This window comes from Prunus avium, chromosome 8 (assembly GCF_965620075.1).
Source record: "Prunus avium chromosome 8, drPruAviu1.hap1.1, whole genome shotgun sequence".
Lineage (NCBI taxonomy): Eukaryota > Viridiplantae > Streptophyta > Magnoliopsida > Rosales > Rosaceae > Prunus > Prunus avium.
The window spans coordinates 9,320,170-9,343,950 of NC_142291.1; the positions used below are offsets into that span (position 1 = coordinate 9,320,170).

Sequence of the window (23,781 nt, forward strand, 5' to 3'; positions counted from 1 at the left end):
AGCCCAGCCCAGCGTTTTATAAAAATTCAACATCGAGCTCCACCCTTATCAGAACCCCAAGGTAGTCAACGAGGGACCACAGCAAGGACCAAAGGAAATCCATGTACGTAGAAGGAATACCCACTGGATAAAGGACTTCATCCATTCTCTCCTTTCCTCTGTGAGCTTCTATTTGAAAACCAAGGGAAAAGGCAAGTGGCGCCTCACCCCCATGGGGAGACCTAGCTGTACAGAAAACCTTGGAACTCAAAGGGGTCTGCACTCTGGTGGAAGAGATTTCACCAAAAGGAGTGAATGGAGAGAAGTGAAGGAAAGGTGGGAATGGAAGATTGATAGAATTAGAGTCCTGAGCGCCTATAAAAGAAAGCTCCCTCTACCTAGCAAACACACACCATTCCAGAGCAAGACCAAGCTTTCTCAAGCAAACTGGAATTTACCCCATCTTTTATTTCCATCGTTTCTCTCTCCCTCTGAGATAGAAACTCTCCTAATTTCCCCTTCTTCCACTCTAAACCTTCTTTTTTGAAAGAAATTCATGCTTTGATCTCTCTCTCTCAAATTTCTAAACGTGTGAAAGCTTAGCTCCCATGCCACAAGCTCCTCAGGCTAAGTCATTAACGAGTTTGATACGTTCTTCTGGTTGTTGGTGAAAAGAACCCAAACGTATTTTTCTAAGGCTTCAAGTCTTTTAAAAATTCTTTTGGGAGCCTGGTTCTTGAACTCAGGCTTCAGGAGGTTTTTGTCCGTTTTCTTCTTACAGCAGCCCAAGCCCATTCGTCAGGCTTCTGGAACAAAGAGACCCCTACACTACCAAAACGCAGAAATTTCTCCTAAATACCACAACCAGCAGCTAGAACACATTGAAAGGATAGAAAAGCATACCAAATTCGAAGAAAATGGTGCCCGAAATCGTCCAAACGGAGCTTGTGAAAATCTGTCAAAAATCGGCCTATTTTTGGCGGTTTCCGGTGATCGCCGCGGCGGATAGAGGTGGCAGAGGGCTGGGAAGGGAAGAGGGAGAGGTGGCGGTCACTCTGGGTCCGATCCCGTGGCCAACCGTGGCCGGTGGTGGTGACGGTGGCTCAAAGAGCTAACCAGCTGTAGCAAAATCGAAGGGGATTGGGCTGTTTGCTAGGAGAGAGAGCGAGAGAGACAGAGAAAAGAAGGGTTTTTCTGATTTTTTTTATAATAAAAAAACAATTTCAAAAAATTTACGATTATGCCACTGAGTGTATTTTGATCGTAATTTCTTCGTTACAACTCCGATTTTAGCCCACTTTGTGTCTACGGATTCATCTCGATGTGCTCTACACAACAGTACTGCTACAATTCCCAAATTCTTTCTCAAACAAAAAGTCAACTTTTAAACCCTTAAAATATTCTCGAGGTAAAAGTGTCTTTTTCTTGAATAATTTAATATTTAACTATTAAATTAGGACCGGGTTGTTACAAAAACTATTAGATTGCATCCTTATTGTTTTTTTGTGTCATTCATAGTCCTCAAGATTAGTATGTGTGCTCACAAATGGTCCATGTTGTTAGTTTACTGATGTGGCATATATATATATATTACAAAACATCCCTAAGGTTCACCCACCTATCACAAATGGTCCCTGCAAAAATATTTTATTTTATTTTATTTAAAATTCATAAAATTTTGGTTTCCTTTTTAAAATTATTTAAAAATATATTGTATTTTAAATACATGTGGCACTATATTATTGGAGATGTGGGTTCCAAATATATGCACATGAGCAAACTAAGGGAGTTTTTTAAATTTAGAAATGAAAAACCAAAATCTTAAATGAAAAACCCAAAATTTAATGCACCAAGGTTTTTTCATTTTTAAATTTTATGAAAACTTTATATCACTAAATCCTTTCTAAATTAAAAAAACTCCCTTAGTTTGCTCATGTGGCATATAGGTGGAACCCACATCTCCAATAGTATAGTGCCACATGATTTAAAATACAATATATATTTTTAAAATAATTTAAAATTCATAAAATGTTGGTTTTTTCATTTTTAAATTTTATGAATTTTAAATTGTTTTTTAAAAAAACTCCATTAGTTTGTTGATGCGGCATATATGTGGAGCCTACATCTCCAATAATATAGTGTCACGTGTATTTAAAATACAATATACATTTTTTTAAATAATTTAAATGAAAAAAATTTAAAAAAAGAAAACCAAAACTTTATGAATTTTAAATGAAAAAATAAAAACAAAATTCGCAAGACCATTTGGGATAGGTGCATGAACCTCAGGGATGTTTTGTGATATATATATATATCATGTCAGCAAACCAACGGAGTTTTTGACAGAACCTAATAGCAATGACCATTTGTGATCACACATGCTAACCTTATTGACCACGAATGACACACAAAAACAATAAGGATGCAATCTGATAGTTTCGTAAACCTTAGGAATGTTTTGTGATATTAAGCCATTTCTTTAATACTGGTTGTTTTTTCTCAACGGCTTGTCTGCTAGTTTTAAAGTCTCCAACAACTATTTTATTGAATACTATATATATATATATATATATATTAGCTATAGCTTGCATAAGAAGAAAAGCATAAAAGCTACATCCTTGTTCCTCTTCCCTCCTATGAAATTCTCTCTTCCTCTTATTTATTTTACTGAGATTCTGAGCAACATAGTCAGAAAGGTGTTTGTATTCAGGTCCTTTCTCAGTGCAAGGAAGAACCTAGACAGAGGAGATTCTGGGGTTGTTTTATCCCGGGGACGTAGTGTCATTTTCTAAACTGCTTGCACACATTGGGCAGCGTTGCGAAACATCTTAAAGAGAGCGACTTAGTCCGCAACTCATCCCAAGAATCGTTCGTAACTACATATTGTATTTTCCGGTTAATATTATTCTCTTAATTTAATTTATGCACCAACAATATGAATTGCTTATACTCTTGTTCTCGTAACTGTCAAGTATGAGTTTGATTATATTATTGTTTTGACAATATTATAGAATATGATGTTATTTTGAGAATTGTTAATGTGAAAGGATTTGTGAAAATAGTCTAGATATTTTTGGTATTACTCTAACCTCAACATGGATTCAAAGGAATTATACACATATATCCTCCAATGATGATATTAAATAAATTTTTATACAAGCATTATCAAATCTCGCTATGTAGGAGGACAATTAGATATGAATATCATTTGTGTTGCATCTTCAAATAATTCAAGTTTTTCATCATCATGGGGAATTCATCAGGGGGAGCATTCACAATTTTCTACATACAGGACATATGTGCGCTATATTGTTTTCCCTTCGACTAGGTTTTTCCTAGCAAGGTTTTAAGGAGGCATCATAAGTGCATCCAACAACATATCAATAATCCATAAGAATGTTGCACTCTTTTTCCCTTCATTTAAATTTTGTCTCACTAGGTTTTCCGAGCAAGGTTTTTAATGAGGCAAGTATGTCATTGTATGGTAGACATCCAAAGAGAGTGTTGTAAATGCATGAGTTGGTGTATGACCAGCATACATCTTAGCATTCACCATTTTTAAATTCTATGTAACCTATGCACTAAATAAGAGGTCTTGTAATTTATGAATTGTTAATGTCTTCATATGTAAGCCTATAAATAAGAGGTCTTACTAAGAAGAAAAATATAAGTTTTAGAGCCCAAATTCCATTGTCTTTCTTTACATCTCATTTCTCTCTACAGTTTTCCTCTTCAGTTATATAACACTTTCATAATTTTCAAATCCATATGCATTTTTTTATTTGTTTTAGATTATGACCGTATCAAAATTCTGAAGGCGAGTATGAGCAAATAATTTGATTGACTCTGTAAAATTTTAGATGATAATTCTGAACACAGGAGTTATTAATTTTTTTACATCGACTTGGTAAGTGATCCACAATTTCAATTTTACCATTCCTACATGTGATATAAATCCAATTTTACTTTGGTAACCATTGGTATCGTAAGTGCAAACCAAGAGAAGCTGGAGATAAATGAGCAAACCAAACAACCAACAAAAACACCTAGATTTTTCTGATTTCTATGTTTAATTTGAAAACCACGCAATCAAAGAGCAGACAAGTAGTGTTTAATCATAAGGAACTCTAAGGCCCAAATACACTCAATCGCGAACACACAAATATACATTGCAAATATGAACGAGTAAAATGAGAGCATGTATTTGCAAATAATACAGAAAAAGAAGTACACTGGCATTTAACACAATGGCAAAAATATACAATGTTGTCCTCCACGTTCAAATACAACAAGAAATTGAAAAGGAAAGACAAAAAAATACAAATAAAAAGCTCAGAGAGGGCGTAAACAATGGAAAGAATATGGTTCTCAGCCTATTAACTACATTACAACACTAACACATACAAAGTGACATTCAGAGAGTCAAAAACCTTTGGAAATTTGCAAATTCATCGACGCCTATTCCGGGAGTAGCTTGGGGATCCTGTGTTGCCTTTGTAGTTTCTGCTCGGTGAATCTAGTGAGCCCCTAAATGAAGCATAAGCTCGCTTAGCTGATTCAGGTACCGAGTCTAATGGAATTGACTCCACAAAACATGCTGTGTTGATTTGAGTCCTCTCGAGCTCTGCTTGAAGTAACTCAGAGCTATACTGCTGAGCAAGGGCCTGAAGCATTCAACAAACTAATTGAGTTGACACCTAAGAAAAAAACCTACAAGCATACAACTTTAACAAAGGTCATACATGAAAACCAATAGATGAGAAAAATAAGAAAAGCATACAACTTTAATGAAGGTAATACATGAGAAACAATTGCTGAGGTATAAGAAGATTTACATTTATATTTTTTTTCATTCTATATACCATCCAATGTCACTAGTTTGGGTGATTTTCCAAACGCAAATGCACACAATACTATAACCAACTAGTCAACTGGTTCATTGGAATTGAAACAGTATACAAGAAGGATTACTGGAGAAACTAAGGTTCTTACAATCAGGTCATCTGGTGAAACACTCGTCCCCTGCTGTCTATCATCTGCAACCGCATCTTCACTTCCGCGTGTTGCTCGTCGGTTATGCCCTGGATTCTCCACATTTTCTGTCACACTCTCAGTGGCTTTATCCAGAAGTATCCCTTGTAACGACTTCAGAGACTCCCTTGCAGCCGATGTAAAATATGGATTCAATATAGTCTCGAAGTACTCAAGCTGCATTATACACCACATAATGCAAATGTCTAAGAAACCCAATATAATATATTTATAACATGATTAATGATGGTAATGACTTGTTCACTTTGTGAACGAGAAATCAAATGAAAGCTCACTCTCTAATTTTTAAATTCTGGTCAGCCTTCTAATTTTTCTTTATCTTTTATCTATATTTTTTTAAGGGGAGGGGGAGATAGGCGGTGCTTACAACTTTCCTATATGCATAAAGCAGATGCATTAAGATCTAATCAAGAATCAAAATCAGGTGCATTTTGACCAAATATTTACTATCTCAGAGAATTTGATTCATCCAACACACAAAGGAATATGGAGCAACTGCAATTTACCAGCACAGCAATATGCATATTCAAAAACATCAACTCGATACAAGATTTCCAGTTCAAAGATCTTTTACCTCAAGCATTAGCTGACAGAAACCATTTGCATCAAGTGATCTAAGCTCTTTCGCTTGATTTTCATGAAACAAGCTGATAAAAGTATCAATTAGTCCTTCCACAAGAATGCCAAGTGTCTTGTCCAACAGGGGCTTAGAACCAGAAAATACCTGGAAAGAGGAAATTGCTTTAAGTTTATTGAGAAAATGAACCAAAATCTAGAGATGGGCAGATGATAATGCACAACCATTTAACTGAAAAATAAAAATAGTTAGCTACGTGCTTATTGAAGCAGACAACGAACCATCTGACATTATAACCTAAAGAATAATGTCAACATCAAATCTAAGCAAAAGAGCAGAAGTTAAAAACTGCAACTACTAAAATGCTTTTAAAAGATAATAATCTTTGTAATAGCACCAGGCTTCCACTAAGTACCTCTGCATGCACAGCTACCAAAGTGTGCAGTAACTCCACAGCAGCATCACGCACACCCTGCAAGACTAGGTCGCATTATATGACTCCATAGAGGACAGGAATGCTTGCCAGTTAATTTTTTAATTGAAATAAATAAATAAAAATACAACTACAAATGCCAAATTCATTAGCGTCTGACTTTTAAGGCAGGTGCTGCTCCCCATTGTACACCAGAATCCAACAAATAGTTGAAGGCAGCAGTTCTGATCAAATTTGCCTGAGATTAAAATAGATCTGTTAAGGTAATAGCCAAACTTTCACACAAAGGACCATAGAGAAGTACATCACAACTTCAATCAATGGCTGCTTAATTTTGTGAACAAATAATTGGAGCAACAAAAAGCTCAGCTGTGTGATCTTTTATTTGGAGCCACCTGGTAAACAGAATCAAGATATACTTAATGCACGTAAAATGGGACCTGCCAACTCCATCTATTTTAATAGGTAAGAAAAAGGAGAAAATCTAATAACTGATCCTTTGGTGTTATGGTGACTTTTTCTTAGCAGGCCATCTTGCCGCAGATATGCAACCAAGGTATGCTAAATTTCTATGAAGGCTGCTAGACTACATTGGGTCAAGGATGAAAATGTTGGCTGTGCAGATAGTATCAGCTATTCAATTTACGGATATTTCGTGGGATACACCGATCTCTATTTTGCTATCAGTATATTGATGTTGGTTTTATTTGTAGAATAATCATTACATTAATTGGAAATTTAGTTTGACCACTTACTGGGTTAGTAGACTGTGGTAGTACAGAAGCCTACTAAAGAAATGCAAAAACTAAATCTCTATCAGGATCTTCATATGAGTGCACTATTGATGCTATGAAGCTTCAACAATTGATCCATTTCAACTCTACCACAACAAAAACCCTAGTTCATATAAGTCCCCTAATTATTTTTTCACAGGGCATATATGTCAAATAATTCACCCTAATAATTTTCCGTTGACAAATTGACTCACACACCAAACATGTATTGAACCTGCAAACTCACCCTTAATCCCATTATCATAGGGAGAGGAGACACCATTTGGCACAAAAGTTGCTTGGCCTTAGTCAATAATAACTAGAAAGAGTTGCTTTCAGAAAGGTCCTTCCAATGCCCTTATATGAACACATCAACTAAAGTGGACCTATAGCCTAACTATATTGTCTGAGCAAAGAAGGTAGTAACTGTAGCATAATGCCAACACGAAAATACAAGGATAAACACTGACAAAAAAGAAAGGAAGATAATTACAGTAGAAATAACAGGATAGCCATGAATTTCTGCAGGTGTGGGTGTGTGTTGGGGTGTTCAACCATACCTTAGCAAAAGTATATTGCTCAAGGACCTTCTCTTCAAGCCCAGAAAAAGACACCACCAAGTCTTGTATATCACTATCATCTTCCTCTCTTTCCCTGAAAAGAATGAATAGATAGAGAAGACAGTGGGTAATTAGGCATCAGCAAACGGATCATGGGAGTGCACAAAAGTTCCATCGATAATTTAGCATGAGGCCACCTAACAGTTGGCTCAGGAGTATCACCCACTGGCTAGTTTTTTGTTTTTTGTTTTTTTTTTTTTTTGTTTTTTTTTTTTTTTGTTTGCGGATAACCTAGGGAATCCAGATCTTTGACCCAACTAATACCCGTGGACACACATATAGACCCTCCAATTCGTATGGCTGGAACAAAACTCATTGGTCCATTTCTTTATGCTAAATTCAACACCACCTACATTATTCTTATCCCAGATAGAGCTAGATTTCAGGCAAACTAGAACTGCACAAATGACTCTTTAAACAAAAGAATAATGTCATTCAGCCAAATATTACTCATATACAAATCCTAGTGAGTATTTACCCAACTAAACAACTAATACATTGACTTAGGCCAGTTGAGAGTGGAAGATAGTAACCAACATGGCTTTCTGGTTCTCTCCGATTTCTGCTTTAGTGACTTACATACACCATTTCAAATATCAGATATCCGGTCTTATCAAGTTGCTCCTATTAACGAGAGCAAGAAACAAGGTGATAGAAGGGACAAATAGTGGGCCACTTACCTAGACTGTAGCCAGATATGTTTGTAATTGTTGTACAACTCATAAGAAAGTTCTTCTTTGCAATAGCCAACATTACTCAACACTATCAACAACTGTTGATGCGGACCAACACTTCCTGGGAGATCAGACATTAGCTTTTCTTCTAGGTTAGCAGAATAACCATTTTGTACAAGTGAACTTCCTTTGATTGATTTGTTTTGGGCAAGCTCACTTCCAATACGCTCTAGATGACCTGATTAATATATATATATAAATGTAAACATTATAACTGGACACAATGAACACTTAACAACATGAAATTTAGTAAGCTACTCATCCATCATACCTGCAAAATCAAGAATACAGTTCAAAACTGCAAGTCTGACAGAGTCTTGAGTTTCTTGGAGTTGCTTAAACACTTCCTCTGACCTCGTTGCCTCACTTCTTAAAGACTGAATCATCCTAAAAAAAAATATAACAATATTAATTTATAAATAAACAATGAGGCCAACTATAAAAAATAAGTTCTCACAATGATTTCTAACACAACTACCAACAACAACTCAAACCAAATCCAATACAAAATTAGCAGGTCTTTGTTGAGGTTGGAACTAGTTTAACTACGAGCAATTAAAAGGTGAAGTGTAATTAACATGACAAAGTGGGCAGGCTTCCACTGTCAAAGTTTCAATCAAAATACCAAAGACAGTACACTATATATCTCACATGTTACAAAAATTGCTGTTCTGGGTTATTGATGTATCAAATTCATAGGATTTAATATTCAGTTCAAGCTTGTTTTTGAAATTTTGTCATGAATTAAACAACAGATAAATACCTGTAACCAAGTACCTACATGCGGACACCAATTTATGACCCACAAACCTAAACTTCATCCTTCCCTACATATACTAGTTAGTTTGCCTTTAGATAAAAGTTAAATAGCTCCATTCCTGGGAATATACAACGTTTGGAATAAGAAAAAATACAACAAAAATAAAATTATATGCATCAAATAGATATAACTTGAATAAGATTAGTTATTACAAAAGCTATTGATTCCTCTCCTTAAATCTGAACTTTACTGACACTGTTCTTAAAAATAACGTCCGTCAAAATACTAAAGAAAGCTAATTAAAAATAAAACCATGATTTTAAAATACGCTTTTAGTTCTAGCACAGCAGTTAACCTGTCAATCACTATCTAAAATAGACAATATATGCCAAGGATAGTTTGGTCTCAACTTTGGAAGAAATCTATACCGAAGTCTACTTATGTAACATTATTTTGTTAAGCTGAGCAACAAATTCCTGGTTTAGAATCCCTTATTTCTCATGATCAAGCTCTACAACATTTATCCCTCCTTTCAATAAAACTTATATATGGCCTCTTAAGCATGAAAAAAGTCTTTTGAAGTCTGATAAATGATAACACACTAACAATGTTCTGAACTTCTGCAGAGAAACAGGTAATGAATGACTAGCAAATCTTGAGCTTGTCTATCACTTGCAATGAATTCAGAAAACACAGTGTAAGTAACCTTAAGAGACTTACAACTTGATCTGATCCATTGCTGACGTCATAACATTGCGGAATGCTAAAGGCAAGAAAGAGATTGTGTAGGGAGATTTATTCCTTTCAAGAACTGATACTGGAACCCATGTCTCATCTTTTGAGATCTCAGCAGTTGATGCCCGCATCCATGAGCAAAGCCTTAGGATGTAAATCTTTGTAATCTCTGACTGAAGTGTTCGAATTGCAGTTACTGTTGCAAAAATATGACCGACCTTTAGAAAATTTTGAGAAATCAGCAGATTGCAGGTTAAGAGACAGCTAACATACCAGCAATCGAAGGAGCTGATTCCTTCGCTTGAAAAGCTTCGCATGCTTTAGATATTTCCGTTATGGCATCTCTCATATATGGTTGCAGAATATTTGATTCCTCAAGATCATGAAATGTATTTCGAACCTGCATCAAGAGTAAAAAAGTTTATGACCACCTGCTGAACCTGCGGTCTGAACTGAAGATATGCAAGGATGACCATTTAACACAATTTGGCTTGTGCTGATGCTAAATTTAAATTTGAACCATATTAATACAGCAGATAACCACAAAATATAATTCGATATTTACATCCCAGCAATAATTTGTATGGCTCCCTATATTCGATAAAGATGAAACATATGAACTTAAATTCAGAGCTCTAAAATCTGCAGTTCTCTTTAAACTCTCTTAATCTCTGAATATGGTGAATGCCTCAAGTAGTGATAATGAATGTTGGGCTAATTGCATATGCATTAACTATGGTTAGAACCTGTGCGGCACAGATACCGGTATAGGCATGGGGATACGATACGGCGATACGGAAAATCTCCAAAAACTATGATACTACGGCAAAGATACGGCAATTAAAATAATATATTTTATTTATTTATACGAATTATTATTCAATTAACACATTAGTTCTTTAAGTCAAATATATTACATTTGCAGGGTATGGTTAAAAGGTCAAAAATGTTTTATTAGTTATACATATTACGTTTTTTAAGTACGGGCTAGGGCAACATCATCTTCTTTGCCACCTCTGCAACTCAAAAGCAAATTCAAGATTGTCCAGCTTTCACTAAAAGGAGGCCAACAACATTATAGAACTGTACATATTGGCCATATCCGTCACGTATCCCAGCCGTATTCCAGCTGTATCAGAGTGTGAACAAGTCAAAAAGTCAACGGATACTCCAATTTCCGGATCTGATATGTATTGAGCCGTATCGAGCTCTTATCGTATCCGTATCTGTATCGGATACAGGCATAACCCCCTAAAGATGTGCATACGTACAACATCGGTTAGAACTTAGGCCAACCTTGTGAAGGTTTCTTTAATTTTTTATTTTTCCTTTTGATGACACTTGTATACCTTTGATTCTTAATAACAGGCATTACAAATGACTATCAAAATTATTTCCAACAAAGTACCATCCATAATTTTCACCCTTTTCTTCAAGAAAACTCACTTATATCAGGTCCTAAATCTAATGTTTTCAAAGAGCTGGCGTTATATCCCCCAAAACTTTTTTAATTTCTAAGATTATAATTAAAGTTTACACATACCATTCTATTTGACCCTTTCTTCAACAACGAGGGGTATTGTCACCAAAAGTTAATAAATAAGTATGACACCAAGGGCTGTAAGCACAGTTATGTGGCAAGGTCAACACACCCTCCCCCTCCCTTTTTGTCGTTGACTATAATCTATGGGTCTTCAACAACTATATTTTTCCTTCACCTCTTTTTTTATTATTATTTTTTTTATAGGAAACAAGAAATTTTATGAACAAGAGAAAAGAGAAGTACAGAACATGAACAAGAAGTTCATCAAGAACACTTCAACTAACAAAGACACACTAAACCATACAAAAACCTGAACAAACCACGCTTAATCCATAACAGCAAACATATCCAACTAGATCCAACTAAAGGGTACATCCTTAAAATTCTTAGACAAGGATGCCCAAAGAGGAGCAGGGAATTTAATTATCCTACTGTCCCACAGTGAAGTCAAAGCTAAAAATCAGAACAAATTGAAGATGACAATGATAATTAATGACAGACTTTGGCCTCCACTTCCTCCCCGCTAGAATCTTAAAAAATCCTCTTAGTTCATTCCATCTACACTACTAAACATAAAATAGCCAGCACACAGGACCTCCAAAAGGCATTGCCCCCCCTAAACACATAATTTTTCTTTAACAAGCATAGAAAAGCGTAACATAGGAATCACCAAAATAAAATTAGCTTCCAAAAACAGTTTATGTCGAAAATTCAAAATTATAGGACCCCGAAGAAATAGGTGATCAATACTCAGCCTCTTCTCTACCCAAAATGCACAAACCGGAAATAAACAAACATTGGGCTGCTGTAGGGTAGTTTTAAGAGTTTTGACTTAATGATGTGAAAGGTGTAATTTCAATTTATCAAATTGTTGGTGGATTATTTTTATGAATATTTTCATGAAAAATAATAAAAAAATAAAAACATTTGGCGTCCTTTCAATACTATCACAAGCATCTCTTTATTCAAAGAGTGTACAACTGATTTTCTTTCCAAAAATTGAACACACATACAGACAGACAAAGAGGACCAAGGAAAAGAAACCGACTGCATTTGTGTAGTGGTGCACTGCTATCGTAAACGGGTGGACGACCTTTTGTAAAATGGGCTTTACTGGCTACAATATTCAAGGTTTTCCCTTTTCTACTTTTACTTTAAATCGGAAAGCTGCAGCGTATTAGAATGTTATTATTAGGTTTAGTGGGGACTGTTTTGGGTTGATTTGTTCTGTATTGGCTTAGATTTTGTGGCTTGTGCCTTTTGAAGAAAAGAAAAGAAAGTGACTACATAAATGAAAATTAGATGTGAGTTTTTTGTCTCCTTGGCCATTGTTTTAGTAAAGGGGTGGACAAGCTATTGTAAAATGTCAGATTTTGATCTTCTTTATGGGCTTGGTGGCTACAAAATTAAAATGTTATTATTAGGTTCTTTGGGGGCTGTTTGGGTTTGTATTGTTCTGTATTGGCTAAGATTTTGTTCCTTGTATTGAAGCAGATTCCTTCTCACCACTGTTGTACTTCTTTGTTGATTTTCAATAAAATGTACTTGTCTTCTAAAAAATAAAGAAAATAAAGCATCCAAGAATGTAGAACTCAGTAGATAAAGAGAACTTCGCATTCTACAAAGACAACAGATAATAAGCACTTTCACTTAAGAAAATAAATTAATTTGGTAAAATTTGTGCGCAAACCATTATCCGCGGCCATTATGTACTCTAGTTTAATTAACTGGCTTCCATCTACGTAATGGTAATAAGTTGGTTCAGCCAGTATACTCACCTTATCTGCATACGCAGTTAATGTATTTTGTATCATTCCAGCAACTTCATCTAGAGAATGAGTTGAGTACTTCCCATCTCCAACTTTTTCATCTGTTTTATTTCCTGGAGTGCTAGCATTTGATTCAGTAGAAACTTGGGACGACTGAAAGATTAAGATTGAGTATAAGAAGAAAGTGAAATTGTCTATCATAGAACAATAAATGAGTAGATAAATCAGATCATTCCTTAAGTATAACAACACAAACAGAAATAAATGTAACTCAAAATCAATAAAAGGTTTGTCATCACTGAATATGCATATCTCTGCATTGATCGGTATTTAACATGCAATAGTCTTAACTTTTTCCATAAATATTCACACATGAAAACAGCTCACAAAAACATGTATCAGTTCAAATACGCCGATACTCATATTTTGATAGTTGAGAAAACATGACTGTAAGAGCTATAGATATTAAACTCTCCAGCATTAGAAATGTTGATACCAAAAGTAGGAAAAACCACGTAGAAACTAAGGAACCCAATTTTTCCATTTGGGATTTAATAATAGAACAGTAACCCAGAGTGCATCCATCTTCAAGCACTTTGGACATTTTCATTTTTTTTTTACTCTGAGTGATATATGTTAGCATATAGCTCCAAAACCTCCAACCCATTCACTACGTCTTCACCAATGTGTTGCGTTTTCCAGCCATGATGAGTTTCATAAGCATATTAGGACTAACAGTCTTAGAGGATAAGAATCCTATTCCCAATTGAAGAGGGGTTTAATATACTTGGTAATATACTCGGGTTTCCTTTCTCTGCTTTTCTTATTGTTAAACGATATCACAACAGAATGAACTTAATTAAGGTGACCGACATTGATTTGCAATATAGATAACATGGAAGAGTAGGAGATAAACATGTAGTGGAAGAACTTTGTAAGTTACCAGATTACCCTATGTACTTATAATTTTACCAAATTACACTAGCTACCTATTGGTAAAATAAACGAGGTCGTCATTCATATTGATGGTCTTTTTAAAATAAATGATGTTAGTGAAAGCTAACAGCCTACATCTACAGTTCACATCATATGGTAGTATGGATGTGTGATGAACTGCAGTATAATAACAGATCTATTTTTCAAACGAAATTGTATCAGTATTCAGTTCAATGAAACTGTCTTAGCATATCTACTGCATTGGCACACCAAATTTATACATGTATACATGCATATCTGGAACTGTAAATAAACTGCGCCACAAAAATATTAACAGTACAGAAGATAAATGCATGAGCATCATAAGAAGACAGATCGTAAAGATTATTATAGGTAGATCTTACATTTACACCAAAGCTTATAATTAAGTGTCCACCATACCTTTGCGAATTTCCCACTGAAAACAGAAAGTGCTACTTTCCAGAAAGCTGGTATGTGATAAATCAATACAGCAGTTAATCTGCGAATATACCTCCCTCTAAGAGCATCAACTTCTTCACCTGTCAAGTCTACTGGAAGAGAATCTACTGGAAGGTGGTTGTCCCCAAGAGTAAGAGAATAGTTCACATCTGACTGACAGTAGTGAAAAGGAACAAATTGTTAAGCAATGACCCATTGTTTAACTGTCATTCCATGTAAGATGATCCTTCCAGTGTCACACTTACAGATTGATTTATATCTCCTTGAATCTGCCTCCACCGTGCATCAGACACTGCCCTTTCACGTAACTCATTATGTAAAGTCTCCATCCTAGTTTCATGATCTAATGTGCATTTCTCAAGCAAACCTCGAATTCTGTTATTCTGGAAAAGAAACAAACTTTTAAGTCGGTAAGTAGACACCCAACCCCTCTCTAGTTTGTTTGTGTGCAGTAACATTCAGAGCCAAGGCCCGTACAAGCTAACGAAGCTTGTCACCAAGAAGGAGAAACAAGTCGGACTCTTAAAAATTAAAAAAAAAAAAAAAAAAAGGGCAACGAAGCTTGAAAAGAGCCGACCTTTGAGTTCCATTGAAAACAAGTGGGCCCAACGAAAGCCGACCTCTGAGTTTCAATTGCCGATGTGTGGATCTTCACATGTGAACCACTAAAAGGGATTACACGTGAGGGGGAGTGTTGGAATCCCACATCGGTGGGGTGAAAGAAAACAAATGGGTTTAAATAGAATTACCACACTCTAACTAATACCGAGGCCTTTTGTGGTAAAACCCCACACCTGACGGATTGGGTAGGTGGTAAAGTGGGGACAGTATCGGTGTTGTTAGAGTGGGACCCAACGGGCAGATCCAAAACTTCAACAAAAAGTAACTTCAGACAAACTGTGGCCCCTCCTTTCATTTGTTGATGTTTGTATAAAAATATATATATATATATTTGTTGATGATCGCTTCTCTTTCCAGACTTTGGATCTGTACCCAAATCAGGTTGATTGTTTGCCAGAATGTGTGGTCAGAATTCAGTCTGGCAACAAAAGCATTTGCTTTTTCGGGTGAACATTACCCTTATAGGAGCTTCAATTCTTGGATCCCTCAAATTTATTTGAGGAACACCTTTGTACGGCCCACTATGTATTGTACTTTTATGATCTAAAATGTCAATTATCTAGGTCTTCCCTAAAAGAACATCTCTGCAAAGAATCACCCAAATCGGAAAAAATTGAACCGTTGGATTAAGTGGGATCCCTCAATAGAAGGGAACTCTATTAACCGTTGGATTATAGAGTCCCCTTCTATTGAGGGATCCCCATCAAATAAATTATTTGAGGGACACCATTTAGGATCTCCTACGATTTTTTTTCAACGATCCAAACCATCTATTGTTCAAGTCTACATTCATATTGCAAAAAAATTGACAAATCGGAAATCGTTCGACATCCAATTGTCCTACAAAATCAATGATCACAGTGCTTCAAGAAAGAACTAAAATTTCAATAATTCAATTGAGTGGTCAAATGATATCGGATTCAGTTTGGATCAAATTCAAGACATCGTACTTGGATACCATGATAAATTTAACTAGTTTTATAATTATTTCCAAAAGCTTAAGCTATTCGGATGTTGCACAACAATTATTTCTCTAAGATATTGGCTTCACCGACCAAACCAACTGCATTTTCACATCCTAATAAACATAATGAGTATGTGTAAATAGTAAATTGTATATTAAACTATACCAAGGAATTTAAAAGGAGGAAAATAAGTAAATCCCAAGGAGAGTTCTGAATTTACAAACCTGTATATTTAAATAGTGCCAAACCGGATCTGACTCAGGCTCCAGCTCCAATAACAGCCTCACTGTGTTTTCAACCTACATTAAGCATAAAATCATTAAATGTAGAAAACTATTAAACCAAAAAACAATAATAATTGCCATTTCCTACAAACATGAAATCAATATATTGGTAATACAAGACATGATCGGTCTCAAGCCAGAACTCACATTAATGCAAGTGCATCATCTTGTTTAGCAAAATCACACTATAACCTCTCGACTAAGTCATAGGTGGAGATGAGGTTTATTCCCACCATGTAATGAAATCTTCCTCACTACTACTCATAAAAGCATCTCCTATTAAGTTTTACTAATGCCCTCAAGAACAGGATTGCTCAAACATAACTGAGATCCTTTACCCTGAACTTGGATACCCTCTGAACTTGGATACCCTTAAAGACTCCACTCCAGATCTATAACTAATATGGTTACCCAAAAAAAAAAAAACCACCATCATTCAGAAGATCTTAAAATGTTCAGCTATAAATAAAAGAAAGAACCAACTTAGCAACCCTACAGCGATTTTTATTCAATCACCGCTTCCTTAACCCAACCATCACGTGTGCTTTATTTGGCAATGACTTTTTTATTTGCAATAAATTTATTACTTTTATCTAATTGAAGTGGACCATGGAAAGAAAAAGAAAAGAAATAAACCCCTGAGAAATGGTAATATGGTCAGAACCTGTATTTTGGAATTAACCACTGCAAAATAAGAAACTGACGGCAGAACACTGCATGCTACTTTCATTATTATTAAGATTATTGAAGAAAGAATGAGAATGGTGGCCCCTTTTGCCCAAGGGGCATCATCGGGGAACAATGTCGGGGGCAGGGTGAGAACCTTTTAAAGATTAAAACATTACCGATACCTAAATAATGAGCTTACATTTGTTAAATCTATTTGTGGATCTTCCATAGACTTGTAAAGCATGCCTTTAAACTCATGCATCACTTTCTCAACCTCTTCGAGAACACGTTTCAGTATCCCCACCTGCAATTGAATAATAGAAAAAGAAAATAGAAGATTAGCAGCCTTCTATACAGACATAATATACTGGACAATGGAACGAGGATCAAAATTCTTTGCCTTTGAAATTGATGTCAACAATTAAACCATCCACGCAATAAAACTACAACATAAATGCGATACATTTCATAATTAAAGCATAAAATAGCTAAAATGAATCATGATAACCAATTAGAAGGAATCAAATTAGTTGATGCGTAGATACAGCTCATGTGATTTGAAATTATCCAATTTTACCGCAAAAGAAAGTTAAAACTAATACAGATTGTTTTATACATGAGAGGGCAGAGCAATAGACTTGGCCTTCTTGTACTCCCTAACTGCCAAGTCATATTCTCCCTTGCTTATGCTACCACGAATTGTACTGGGCAAGTTGAACAATGTCCGGAACCTCTGTAGCATTCCTTGGACGGACCTGATCTTCTCAGCTTGAGCCTACAATCAGTCAGAAACTAGATGAAACTTATATCATCCCAGTTGCATAAACAGACATAAACCTCGAACCACATCGAAAATTTAAGCCTGACCAACCTGTCTCTCAAATAGAGGCTGGAATGCGCGATTAGCCAACGAACTCACTCCTTGCATACAATTAAACAAATGAGAAGTGCCTGAACCTTCAGGGTCTTCTTCAATCCGTTTCAACTTGGACTCAATATCTGTGCAAGAATCAATATCTTCCGAATCAAAATCAAGAAGCACCCAACAAGTAGCTATGATTGCAATGAACTTTTAAAATTTTATACAACAGGAAGAAGTAAAGAAAGGCATTGAGAAGTTGACTATTCATCTAACAGAACACATCTCACAAGCGAATATTAAACAGAAAAGTAAACCAACTGCCTTTTATTGATGTGCTTTCCACAAGGGTGCTCCAGATAACAAATTCATAGTATGTGAGCAAATAAGTATTTTGATCACCGAAGCTATTACATCCCTCAAATAAAGAGGACTGCAGATATGCTTGCTGAAAGTCTAATATTTTCATGTTAAACAAGATGGAGAACTTAAAAGGGGAGAAAAGCAATCCGATGAACAAGATGAACTTTAAACGGGAGCAAAAGAACGAGAACAAGTTTAGTCGTTTATGGCTAGGGCTACTAGTGGTGAGAGATTCCTCAAGAAGGCAATAGAATAAGACTAAGAGGATTGCAGGTCGGGATCAATTTCTTGTTGGTTAATGGACAAAATAGCTGTAAAGATGCAACATTTCTGGGTGTGACAGAAATAGCACGAGCATGTATGAGCATCCAATATGGGGTTATGGAGGTAATTGATAGTTAGTTTGATAGATGAGGATTATGATGCCGTCACTGGTTAACCAACCAGAAGTGCATGACAGGCACTAATAATTTTCAGCTAGATGCTACTGGATAGTTTTCCCAAGACCATGATGTAGCTAAGAGATGCACACGATGGTGACGGACAAGGGCTTATGTCTAGTTGTCACACATGGCACAGCTTCTTGTAATTTCCAACTTTTGAAATGTAAAACATATCTAAAATGAAGCAGCTCTAAAAAAACCCAGAGCCCAATGTAATGACGATTGTATACCATCAATTGTTGTTTTGCAAGAGACAAAGCAGTCAAAATTGTCTTTGACCAATTGTTTTCTCTGCAGAGTTCGTCCTTTAAGATCACTTTTTAGAGCCAAAGCACCAGCCTCCAAATCTGCTGTAGCAGTGTCTTGGTGAATCCGTGATATAAAGAGCTTGGCATCAAATTTCTCAGAGAAATATAACAACTTCTCTGCAAATATTAACATAAAAAAGATATGAGCGACAACCGTGAATGAAGGAAAAAAAAACAAATTCAGGTTATGAGATCAAGGTGGATAAAGTATAACATTCAAAAACTTTTGAAACTTCTGAAACTAGAAAGATTTTCTGATGTCCCTAAACCCTAATAACTGCTAGGTGGTGATGAAATTACAGATTATCCAAGTCAAGGATTAGCCCTTGTTATGCAAAAGTGCAAGGTGGTACTAGAAAGTCACTTAAGGAGAACTAAAACGAACATAATGGGGCAAAGCAGAAGAGAAAATGCCACATTACCCCGAAGGTTATTATCCAATTTGTCGTCCTTGGTTGGCGAATAGTCTGAGGATTCAGTTATCAATCTTAAGGTTTTGTTGTCTATGATCCTGCCAGAAAACACAAATGCAAATGAAACTAAGAGTGAGGCTCAAGTCCCAAATAAATTTGGAAAAGAAAATAGACTATTTGAAGAAAGAAGCAGATGCTAACCCCAAGCCTAGGGGATCAATACATTCCATGCCCCGAGGGAAGGACTGTAAATTGTTAAGCCCCTTTAGAGCCAAGCCTGCCGACGACACTTTGCGCTCAACCTTTTGGGCCACCGGTGCTGTTCTCGTCTCTCGCATTTCACGAACCCTACGAGCAAGCTGCCATACCGCCACACAAACCCAAATATTGAAAAATCAAGCATTCAATTCTTCAAAATGTGGACATATATGTATATATTTACCTCAGCCTCGTTGACGTGCTTCCAGCAGCCAGGCTCACCGCCGTCCCAAGGGGCATCGTCGTCCAGGGCTCCAGCTCTGGCGGTAGCCGCAGAAGCAGCACCGCCGCCTCGGAAGCGGACACGCTGCTGATCCCTGGCGGTGGAGTCTTCATCGCCGCTGGAGATGCTGAGCATGTCCACATCGGACTCCTCGTCGTCGTCCACCACCCGTCGCTTCGGGTTGTTGGCGTTGCTTCTGGTAGTGGTGTTGTTTTTGGGACTCGGAGAAGCCGCGGGTTTTCGTGGCTGCTGGGGCGGAGGAGGCTGCGGCTGCTGAACGTAATTGGCGACGGGGGCAGTGCGGGAGTTGCTGGAGGGTGGCTTTTTGTAATTCACATCGCGCTGGGCTTGCTCCTTTAGAGCCATCTGGAGGAGCTCGTCCTCGTCTAGGTCGCTGTCGCTTGCCATTTTCTGATTCTTCCGAGTCTGATTCTTCTGCTCTCTCTCTCAATTTTTCAATTTCGAGTTTGATTTCAATGTGATTTCCTTCATTACAAGTTTCAAGTTTCAACACAGCTTTTAGATCTCAATTCTGAGACTGGAACCCTTTCAAGCTAGCTAGTAATGAGAATGAATTTGATCTTTTATACAAAGAAAAGTCGGAGTTCTGCAAATCGTGGAAGCAGGAAAAAAGAAAACACAACGCTTGAATTTTATTTTTCATATTATAGTTTTGACTTATTTTTCACTTTGATCCCTGTCATTGTTTTTTTGTAAAGATAAGTTTAATTACTTGGAAAAAAAAATTGGAAAATACCACTAAATACCATCCAAGGCAAAACATAAGGGGAACTTATAAATAAACCCAAAATGGGTGAAGTATTTATAAAGAATGACAAAATTAAAGTGTTTGGACAATAATGCCCCTACTCATTTTTATATTGCTTAATAGGGGTGGACATTAGAACCGCAAAACCAAACCAAACCAATTCAAAAAAAACCGTAAAAAACCATGTTGATCGTAAAAGTCAAAAACCGAGTCCAATCCAAACCAGACCGGTTTAAATCAGTTTTGATTTCGGTTTTTCACCATTAGGAACCGGTCCAATCCGAACTGGTCCAAAAAATTAATTTCTATATATTTTTTATATTATATATATATATATATATATATTAGAAATTATATAAATATTTTCTTGGGTGTGTACGCTGTTACAATGGGCACACACATAGAGGATCACACGGAAAAAAAAAAAAAAAAAAAAAAAAAGACACTGAATGACCTAGGTATTTTTGTCTTCGTTCGTTTTCCTCTTTTCCATTTAGTTTCTTCTTCGTTCCTTCATACACAGCTGCCCTCTGCCAAAACCTCTCTCTCAGTCTCCCTCTCTGCAGCTCTTCTCTCAGCCTCTCTTCAATCGCCGCCGTCACGCAGGTTTGATTCTCTGTATCTCTTTTTTTTTTTCTCCCAAATCGATTTTCTAACTACCCTCTCTGTCCTCCAGCAAAATCAGAGATCCCATTCGCTCCCAGCTTCCAACAATCGCAGCTTCCACCTATTCATCTGATATAGCTCTCTCTGTCTCTCTCTCAGGTACTGTTCCTCTCTGTCTCTCTGTCTCTCTCTCACAACTCCTATTTGATTATGTGGTTTTGCATCTGTTTAGGTATTTAAGTTTTGATTGTGTGTGCATCTATTTGGCTATATTCACAGAAAAAAAAAACAGTGTGAGAGTTGAGATCATAGCGATTGTGTTCTTGGGTTTTCTTTAATTTTATTTTCCCCTCCTCTCTGCAAATTCGTTGGGATAGATACATTTTCGTTGTTCTTGGGTTTGAAATATCATGCTTGATTGCCACCACTTGCTTGCTGTAGTGGCAGCTTATCAAAAAAATTGTGACACAACTTGCTTTAGCAATTGACATACTGGTTATTGGGTGACCAACTTCTATTGTTTTTGGGGATCTGTTAGAAGCTGGAGACTTCGAGAAATTGTTAGAGCAAGAAAGCTAAGTATATAGGAAATAGGTTTTGGAGAGAAGGGAATTTACATTTGTTTTCTTATTTTTTTGGTCTTTCTGATGACTGATGCGCATAGTTTATTTGACAAGTTTTGGGAAATGAAATTAAATATATGATATGATGTACGTAGTTATTTTTTTAATTGGGAAATATGATTAATACAATTGATTAATGCATGATGTTTAATTGGGAAATATGATTAATTTTTAAAAAATAAGTGTTTTGTTTTGTTTAGTTCGATTGTATAATATTTAAGTTTCTGTTTTTTTAATATAATATGTATGTTTGACTAATGTTTTAATGAGTTTATGTTTTTTTATGTAGATATTATGAGTTCATCTACACCTAGCACCACAGCTCCAGCTACTCTTCAATGTTAGGAGGAATTTAATGAAGTTGGATTGAATTTGGGTTGTAATATATATTTGGATTGAATTTGGGTTGTATTTGGCTTGTGATTTATTTTGGAACTTATTTTGTTGAAGTTTAATTGAATTTGGGTTGTAATTTATATGTTGAAGTTGGATTGAATTTGAATTGTATTTTTGTTGAAGTTGGATTCATTTTGATGTGTTGAAAACTTGATGGAACCTCAAATTTGGGGTATGTTAGTATATAAATACATTTTTGGCAGGTCTGTAAAAAAATCAAAAAAAATCCCAAATTGGAACCTCAGGAACCGAATCGAAATAGGACAGGTTCGGGTTGGTTTGGATTTCTATGTGGATTTCAAGCAAAATCGGTCCAAATTGAACCGATCTACATTTTCAGTTCAGGTTCCATTTTTTTTTATGAAAATCGGTCCAAACCGGATCGTACCCACCCCTATTGCCTAAGGAGTCTTTCTATTTCTTCTTTTCTTATTATGCCGTATGGAGCCAAAGAGTTCGGATTCTCATACTTTGGATTGATGCTGCATCTTTTGCTTGAGATGATCTCTTCACGAGAGATGAAGATGATGTTTCTTCTTTCATAAGGGCTTCACATGGAGTTTATGCTTCCAACATGTTATCAATATTGTGTAGCTCTTCTTCTCCTAAGCTATTCCAGTATGCGTTGTCGTTGTCTTCTGCTTCAATTAGTTCTGCTATCTGGTTATAGATTTCATCAAAAACTTTTGCACCTGTTGTGCTTTTCCTGAATTCATGTGTCATCTGGTCTCTTGGATGTAGTTTCTGAATAAATCTTGATAAAGTTGGATTGGTAAAGGAGGTTCAGACGATCATCATTGAACAATTGTTGCTCAACTATTATTGCACCTCTGTATTTACGATAAAATCGAGATTCGCTTGAGTATTTTTAAAACATGATGCACCCAAATTAAAAAGTGTCGTCTTATTAAATAGGTTTTCTTCAGACTTAAACTCTGACCCCAAAAACAACGATAGCAGGTACGAAGCCACCGACATAGAAATTAAAGACGACGATTTAACAAAACAGCTGTTGTGTTAATTCCTATATAAACACGATCAACTATTCTCAATCAACATCGTATAATTTTAATGGAATCCACATCGATATTACAAAACAGCGACGTATTAAAGCCATGTACCATGACGATAAAGATAAACTTATCGATGTATTATTTGAGAAGGTACTACGACGGTATCTATAACACTACTGTCGAATAAAGTAGTAGAGAACCACGACACCAGAAGAGTAGATAACGACGTCTAAATTCAATAATATCCACGTTGTATTTTCACTACATCAAGACGTATGAAGTTAGTACACGATGATGGTTCATATAAGTTAATAAGAACCACGTCGGTTTTCTTCAATGAGCGTCGTATAATACAATTTACAACGTCGTTAAGTGAAAAGTAGAGTCGTATTAATTCATTTTATACAACTGCCCTTATCTGTAAACCGTCGTGTTAATTTTTATTTCTTTTAAGATTTATTTCTTCGATTTTGGTAGCCTACGACAGTAGATCAACAAAATGACAAGAATTGTGAAAAACCACGACGGTTTATATAGAAAACCGTCGTCCCAGATAAATTAAAATGAGATCCCAAGA

The 23,781-nt window shown here is 36.1% G+C and overlaps 1 protein-coding gene and 1 long non-coding RNA gene across 2 annotated transcripts; one reads left to right on the top strand and one right to left on the bottom strand.

The window, feature by feature from the left end:
• Nucleotides 1-4,197: 4,197 nt before the first annotated feature.
• On the bottom strand, nt 4,198-20,446 carry LOC110753080 (exocyst complex component SEC5A-like). Its single transcript, XM_021953888.2, has 21 exons — nt 19,759-20,446; nt 19,518-19,675; nt 19,326-19,414; nt 18,826-19,020; nt 17,802-17,929; nt 17,547-17,705; nt 17,130-17,234; nt 16,202-16,276; nt 14,637-14,774; nt 14,353-14,544; nt 12,985-13,128; nt 9,937-10,063; nt 9,649-9,859; nt 8,440-8,555; nt 8,115-8,346; nt 7,375-7,468; nt 6,202-6,279; nt 6,024-6,080; nt 5,606-5,755; nt 4,972-5,187; nt 4,198-4,643 (listed from the first exon to the last, which is right to left on the bottom strand). The coding sequence occupies exons 1-21, from the start codon at nt 20,203-20,205 to the stop codon at nt 4,428-4,430; spliced, it is 3,327 nt and encodes a 1,108-aa protein (XP_021809580.1). The 5' UTR covers nt 20,206-20,446; the 3' UTR covers nt 4,198-4,427.
• Nucleotides 20,447-21,016: 570 nt separating this feature from the next.
• Nucleotides 21,017-22,323, top strand: LOC110753081 (uncharacterized). Its single transcript, XR_002526106.2, has 3 exons — nt 21,017-21,172; nt 21,243-21,331; nt 22,085-22,323. It is a non-coding gene; the product is annotated as an uncharacterized LOC110753081 (long non-coding RNA).
• The last annotated feature ends 1,458 nt before the right edge of the window (nt 22,324-23,781 follow it).